The sequence below is a fragment of the Raphanus sativus genome, unplaced genomic scaffold (genome assembly GCF_000801105.2).
Source record: "Raphanus sativus cultivar WK10039 unplaced genomic scaffold, ASM80110v3 Scaffold2382, whole genome shotgun sequence".
Classification (NCBI taxonomy): domain Eukaryota; kingdom Viridiplantae; phylum Streptophyta; class Magnoliopsida; order Brassicales; family Brassicaceae; genus Raphanus; species Raphanus sativus.
The window spans coordinates 1,210-8,547 of record NW_026617690.1 but is presented as its reverse complement, the minus strand read 5'-3'; the positions used below and the strand labels follow the sequence as shown (position 1 = coordinate 8,547).

Sequence of the window (7,338 nt, the reverse complement as noted above, 5' to 3'; positions counted from 1 at the left end):
ATCAGCGTAGGCAGCAAATCGGCTATAGCACAAACAAATTTCTTAAAATCTAATTCATGTAATTCAAAATCGGTTTAATTGTTTAAAGTTTGTTAAATTCGTCTAAATTGATCTAAAATAGTGCAAATTAATGTAAATCTGTTAAATATAGCAATAGTTTTAGTGTAAATCTAAAATTCTGACTTTTTATTTTTTTTGTATATGTAGTTTTTTAAGTAACCCAAATAATTCTATAATTATACTATACTTAACAACTAAAATACCTATGTAAATGTAAAAAAAAGTATAAAATCAATAATTTGTAATGCTTAGGTTCCACCTAAAACCTAATAATCAGACTAGTCTATAGTTTTCTACAAACGGCCTAGTTACCGTCTAACAATTTCTTGTAAATATATATAGAATCGAGTTTACTCTCTCCTGATCCGCCCACATCGCTGATTAGATTCATAAGGTATTACCATGTAGCATTTGTATTTTTGTTCTTATTTGTTTCTTATGAGCTGACTGTGAACTTTTTTGGACCTGTTACAAATAGGAAGTTGAGCTTCTTATATTATTAACTTTAACCCAAAATATACGGTCTTAATCTCAGAAAAATAACTACATTGAAGTTTGCCGCCTGATCTGTTGTGTTTTATCAGTTTTAAACTCGGTTTTAGCAACTAATGATTGGGTTTTCAAGGTTTTTTGGTCTTCTGTGAATCTTTTGTTGATCTTCACTGATATTATAAGCTACATGCTAGCTTCTTAGAAAAGAATGCAATTATAAAGGAATTTGGAGTAAAATGGATCATTTGGGTCGAGATGTGCTGAACACTGGCAAGGATCGATCGATTCACAGCTGAGACAATCAATCTGGTGCTAGAGGATCGATTGATCTAGGTAATGGATCGACCAATCTGCACCACATGGATCGGTAGATTGGCGACAGAGAGAGACTAGTTTACATATTTGCAAAAATACTCGTTTTGAAGACTAAAACCCTATGAAATCATTTGCTCTTTGTATTTTATCATCTGTTTTTGTTCTTGACAGCTACAGAGAGACTGAGGGTGATTGATGAGACTTTGGATCATATTGTAGACTCTTGCAAGGGGATTTCTCTTGTACTCATTTTGGAGAAGATTATCTCATCCCTCTCTCATTTTCAATATAATTATATCATGTTTTTTTCAGAATCATTTGGTTGTTGTACTTTGATTATGAGTAAGTCTATTAGTTGGGTTAAAGAGTTTTCATAGGGTATTTCTCGATGTACTGATCTAGAAATTGTTAGATTAGAGATTTCTGATTTTGGATCTTTGTCTATTGATGTTTTAAGGCTTAGACTTGACTGATCACCTAGCCTCGGATTTATGACTTCCAATGCACCGAAAATGCTTGTTTGAATCCCAAAAATATAAGTAGATGATCAAGGTTTCTGTAACCAACATAAGTTGATGTTATTGTGCCTTGTGAACTGATCAAACTTGAGTAAAATGCGTGTTTGGAATCTGAGACTTAGTGGCAACTAGTGTTTAAGATTCTAAAAATACAGGTGTTGTTGATATGGAAATAGGTTAGCTCCAATTTAGAGATTTAAGTTCAAGATGGTTCTTCGTTGATTTTGTCGTGTCCCCGATCTTCGCTAGGATCATTGAGATATACCATGAAACGAGGGAACATGCAGGCTCGAAAGATACAAAGGCAAGCACTTCATGGTCTGAACAAAGAGATAAGTATGAGTTACGATCGAGACTTAGCCAAGAAAAGGCTTAACCACGTAAGCACAAAGCTCTCTCAAGATTTTATTCTCCAAAATAAATTTACTTCATGATGCACTTTTCGTGTGAAATGTCTGATTCATGGCTTAGTTAACGAGATGTCTTTGTATAACAAACCTAAACTTGCTCCTCAGTTCTTCCAAAGACAAACTTCTTTTTCTTTTAAGTGAACTTTCTTTTTTCTTTTTCTTTCAACAAACTTTTATTTCTCTTAAAGTAAATTTCTAATTGTCTTCAAACAAATACATCCTTATTTTTTAATCTTAACAAGCTCACTCACATCACAATACACAAACTCTAACACATCTCAACTTTATACAACATGCCTGGACTATCTCTTGTAGTACTTTACAAACTAATGCATAACACTTCAAAAATCTACATCTTTAATGTAGTTTTAGATTTCAAACAAAGATGATACATATTCATGCTATATAATTTTTTTGGAAAAACATCTTGAGTCAGCGAAATAAGTGATATTGTATATGTTTAAAGAGACTGTGTACATTCAGAAAAACAAATAGGGGTTATTCGTTTGTCCATTTTTCCTTTCCATCCAAATGATTCATATGGAAGTTATTTGACATTGTTCGTTTATCTATCTAGATGAAACATTTAGATAAATTATTTCTATGGACTTGTCATCTTCATTTCTGTCTGCATAAATTTAGTTAACAAATAACATATATACCTTTAATCTCAGGTTGAATCATATTTTAAAACAAATGTGATTTTGATAAGAAATTGTAATTTTTGGTTTTGGTGAGAAAATGTGAATTTGACAGAAAATTATGTTTTTGCGATTTTGGCAAGAAATATGATTTTATGATTTTAGTGGGAAAATATGATTTTGCGGTTTTCGTGCAATGTTTTTTTCGGTTTTGACAGAAAATATGATTTTACGATTTTAGAGAAAAAAGTTATTTTGCAATTTTGTCATGCTTTTTAGCGTAAAATATGATTTTGTAGATTTTTGTGCTTTTGATAGAAAAGTATGATTTATATCATGATTACTTGTTTATCTAAAAATTGTGCACAAATATTTTATTTGGATAAAATTAAATTTGTCATTCATCATTTTAAACATATTTCTCCTTTTATATGAATCGATTAGACTCATATGGATGAATCATCTTTTGGTAGATTCCTTTTAGGTATAATTTTATTTCAATGGATAATTTTTGGATGATTTTTTTAACTTAAAATAAAACGAATACCAGGTGATGATTGTTTCCACTAATTTTTAGTTTTACTTTTTAGTTTTTAGATTTTGGTTTCAGATTTTAGTTTTCGGTTTTTAACTTTTAGGTTTTTTTTTTGGTTTTAGGTTTTTAATTTTTGTTTTTAGATTTTTGTTTTGCTGTATTCTTAGTTTTTTATAAATAATTAAAATATTTTTTTAACATAATAAAATAAATATCAATGAAATATTTAAAATTACCATTAAATTTTACCAAATATAGTGGCTGTTATTTTAAAACAACATTACCATGTTTTTTTAAGTATTATACTAAATTATAAATTATAAAAATTAAAATATTTTAAAATTTTGAAACTATTTATAAATTTTATTACATAAATGTTTCTAAAACTTGAATGGCTATTTTCAAATTAATAAAATATATTTTTAAATTTATCCAATGATATTTTTGTAATTTAGTGTGTATAATAATTGTTAAATTTATACAATAATGTTATAATAATTAATACTAATTTTTACATTTAATATTAAAATATCTATATTTATTTACAGATAAGAAACACAAATAAATTATTTTTATTAATGTTAAAATGATAAAAATTATATGGAAATTTTATCTTTATAAAAATATTATTTATTTAATAAATAAATTAATTAATTAAAATATAATATTTTATATAAAATAAAAGAAACATTTTTATATTGAAAACCCACAAAAGTTGGTTGAAATTTTGAAAAACTAGTTTCCTAAATTTTAGGAAATCTATTTGTTTAAAAACTTGATTGGAAAATCAATTGATTTTTACAAAAACTAAAACCAGAACTTGATTGTATGAAAAATAGTTTTTAGAAAAAGAAAAACTACAAACAATCATCTCAGTTATCATATCATTCCGATCGAGACGAACCGGCCCTCTAATCATTTCTTTTTTTTTATTTTTGCCCCACATTTCATACAATATTTTGACATTTTCCCATATTAAGTAACTGCCAATAAACCCCACATTCGATGGATCGTAATTTTTTTCCATATTTGAGCTTTTAAAACATTTGTATTACCTCAAACCTCAAACCTCAATCAAAGAATTATTTTCTATTTTGAGCTAACAATAGTATTTGTATGATGTTACAATAAATAATCTTGTTTATATTTTTGTCTTGAATCCAACTTGTTTAAAATAGTGGTTCACATAGTTTATACTAGGGAGAAAACTCATCTAAAAGGTCTTTGATTTAAAAAAAACCCAATAATTTTATACTTGATCACACGTGGGAATGATATTAGCCGTCTTCAGAATTTGTATTGAAGAGAAATCATTGGGGTTGTAACCAACTCCATATCTGTTTTCTTTTATAAACTTTCTTCTAGGACTACTTTTCCTACGTAACTAAAACATACGTCTAAGAGAGATAGAGTGGATTCATAATCTGCAATAGAGTGTGAAGAATATGGTCAATAACTTAGATACAATATAGATTGCATATGTTCCAAGCTTCCACATTTTTCTTAGCAAATAGAGGTTTTGAGAAACTGGAATTTGATTGAATTCATAGAGAGGAGCAGTGAGGTCTTCCTCTTCCTTGTTCTATTGGCATTGTTTTACCAGAAAAAGTTTGCACTGAAGATCAAAATCACAAAGTTTATGTTTCATTTGAAGAGGTGATCTCACATTCATTTATGTTTCTTTATCTAAAAAGAGGAAGATTCTAAACCCTTACTGTCTCTGAGATGAGATGTAAGCATCTAGAAACCATATAATATACACACGTTACACATTCAATTACGATACAGACTCGAGAAGCAAAAGAAGCTCTCTATTTTAGGACACTTCTTACACAACTACAGCTACAAGATTACTCACAAAACACCTTTTTTAACCGATCTTTGAAATTAAACTCGCCCGGAGCTGGTCCTGCGTATAGATTCTGAACCCCATCTTCACGGTCGCTTGCTGAATCATCAAATCGTTAACCACCGACATACTAGCATGACTAACCTCGAGCTCCAAATCCATCAACGCTGACATCAATCTCGCCGCTGGATGATTCCTTTTGCTCGATTCCACCCTAATCATCGCATCCCATCCCATTACCTTCACTTCAATCTCCATCCCCACAGGTGCCGTAGCTGAAGAGGAGGAAGAAGAAGATGAAAGATCTCCACACGTGCTTGCTTTTCTTCCGGCGAGCTCCATTTTAACCTCCTCAAGCTGGTTCTTGATCTTGATTTTCTCGGACTCCGTCTTGTTTACATTCAACTCGAGCTCGTTGATGTAAGCGATGGCGTCTCCGAGCAAGGAAGCTTTGTCCATTTTCGAAACGTTTGGTACAACCGCACGTAACGCGTAAAAACGCTGGTTTAGTTTCTCGCGTCTCTGTCTCTCCGCTTCGACGTGGTTCAGCGGTTCTTCTCTACCGTTCGCCGGTTTTCTCCCCCGTTTCTTCGGACGTTTCTCCGGGGTTTCTTTCACTACGGAAGCTTCTAGGTCGGAGTGATCGGTTTCTCCTCCGCCTCCGAATGATAGAACTTTATCGTCGATCAAACCGAGAGAGTTCTTTCTCTTGTTCTCGAATTGGATCGGATCGGGATTCATGGAGCTCCGTTTACCATTATTACCGAAGCTCAATATCTCTCCGGGTCTGGGTTTACTCGACGTGGAGAAATTCATTTCGCCAGAGAAATTGTTATTGAAATTTGGATTTAGGGTTTGGGAGTGAACCGGGCTTAGAGTCGAATCATGGTTCGGGTTTCCCGTTATGGTGCTTGAACTACCACCATTTTCAAACTTGGAATAAAACTGTCCGTTACCCGGTTCGGATGCTCCAATCGGATCATTAATCCATACAGACGGGTCGTTTTCCCCTTGGAGGTTCCAGTTAGTACCAACATCGAAATTGAAAAGCAGTCGGACCTTATTCATAAGATCAGAACTCCGTCGGATCTGCTCCGTTGACCCGAGCTCAACAACTCCGTTGACCGAAGGGATACACGCGATGGTCTGCATCCCAAAAACTCCTCCTTGCTTAGCCCGCTCACAACTCGATCCGGATAGCTGATCCGACCCGGAAACCCAAACTACGTTACCTGTCGAGAACGCTTTACCCGCCAACCCAGCACCAGATGCAAAGCTCTGCGTCATCGAAACCAAGAAGAACCACTCCGTGTCCGTCACCTCCTCATCGACGGCATCATCCACAGGACCACCTCCGCCGGAGATCAGCGAGTTCAGCTCACGCAACACTTTTTTCCGATACTCCTGATCCGCCGGAGTCGAAAAGGGCAGTGGAGTCGATCTCTGTTTGGGCTTTCCTTTGTCTTCTTCACCTATGTAATAACCATCACCCCAGCCGAGAACGGGGGCGCCTGAGAAATCGTACGACGGCTGCCAGAATATAGCGTAGGTCCAACCTTCGTTTGTCCCTTCAATCAGTGCTTGTAGTCTTTGCTGGAGAGTCTCCTGGTTAAATCCCGCCGGAGCTGTCGCCGACGTTTCCTGTAGCCATAAGGCTGACATATCGGAGGAGGTCAAGAAAGCTTCCATCATAGAGGTGTTATCGTCCGTGGTCCAGAGATTCCTCATTGGTTGTATCTGATTGTCCGTCATTACATAAACCAGTCACTGGTTAACGTAAAAGCTCCGAGAGTCAGAGAGAGTCAGAGAGAAAGAAAAAGGGAAAGAGAGAGAGAAAGTTATCGTGGTGGAGATAATGGAGTGCGTCTGCGTTTAGCAAATCTTGAAGGTGGGTAATTATACTACGTAAAATAGTCAAAGATCAAAAGGAGAAGCTTCGATGAACTCTCATCCCATTGACTGTTGGATCTACTCGGTGACACTGTAACTAGTGAGATCGTGCGGTTGCTGTTTGCGGGTTTTTTGCACGTTCTCTTATTGTTCGGTTGAGATTGAAATGCATATATAACCAAGAGTGGACTGTGATGTGACCTCACTCGAAGCGCGTTCAGGTTTTATTGTTGGACTTGGACCGTATGTTACACCCTTTTCTATTTTAACATTTTAAACTAGATCTTGATCCGTGCGACTGCACGGATATTAATTTTCAGTTTTTATTTATTTATACTAAATAGTATATTTTTAATATTTGATATTTTTATATTGACTAAGCTTGAGGTGGATATTTACATATCCACTCGAATTCGGTTAAAATCTATTCGGGTTTGAGATTTTGAGTTTAAAGATTCTAGCTCTATTCACGTATTTATAAACTTTGGTTCCAGTTTTATTCGGATCTTTGTGGGTTTGATAACCCATTTAAATTATTTTAAAATGTTTTTAAATTTATATATTTTTAAATATCCCTAAATCTTAAAAAAATATAACATGTAAATTTGAGTAATGTAAGCCAAAGTAC

The 7,338-nt window shown here is 33.9% G+C and overlaps 1 protein-coding gene across 1 annotated transcript; it reads right to left on the bottom strand.

Annotated features, from left to right (window-relative positions):
• Nucleotides 1-4,599: 4,599 nt before the first annotated feature.
• LOC130505563 (transcription factor MYC2-like) lies at nt 4,600-6,677 on the bottom strand. Its single transcript, XM_057000170.1, has one exon. It carries the CDS (start codon nt 6,570-6,572, stop codon nt 4,842-4,844), a length of 1,731 nt encoding a protein of 576 aa, XP_056856150.1. The 5' UTR covers nt 6,573-6,677; the 3' UTR covers nt 4,600-4,841.
• Nucleotides 6,678-7,338: the final 661 nt, after the last annotated feature.

Bases quoted from the DNA above. Each gene is read 5' to 3' on its own strand.
- LOC130505563 (XM_057000170.1), bottom strand. From the start codon at position 6,572: ATGACGGACAATCAGATACAACCAATGAGGAATCTCTGGACCACGGAC.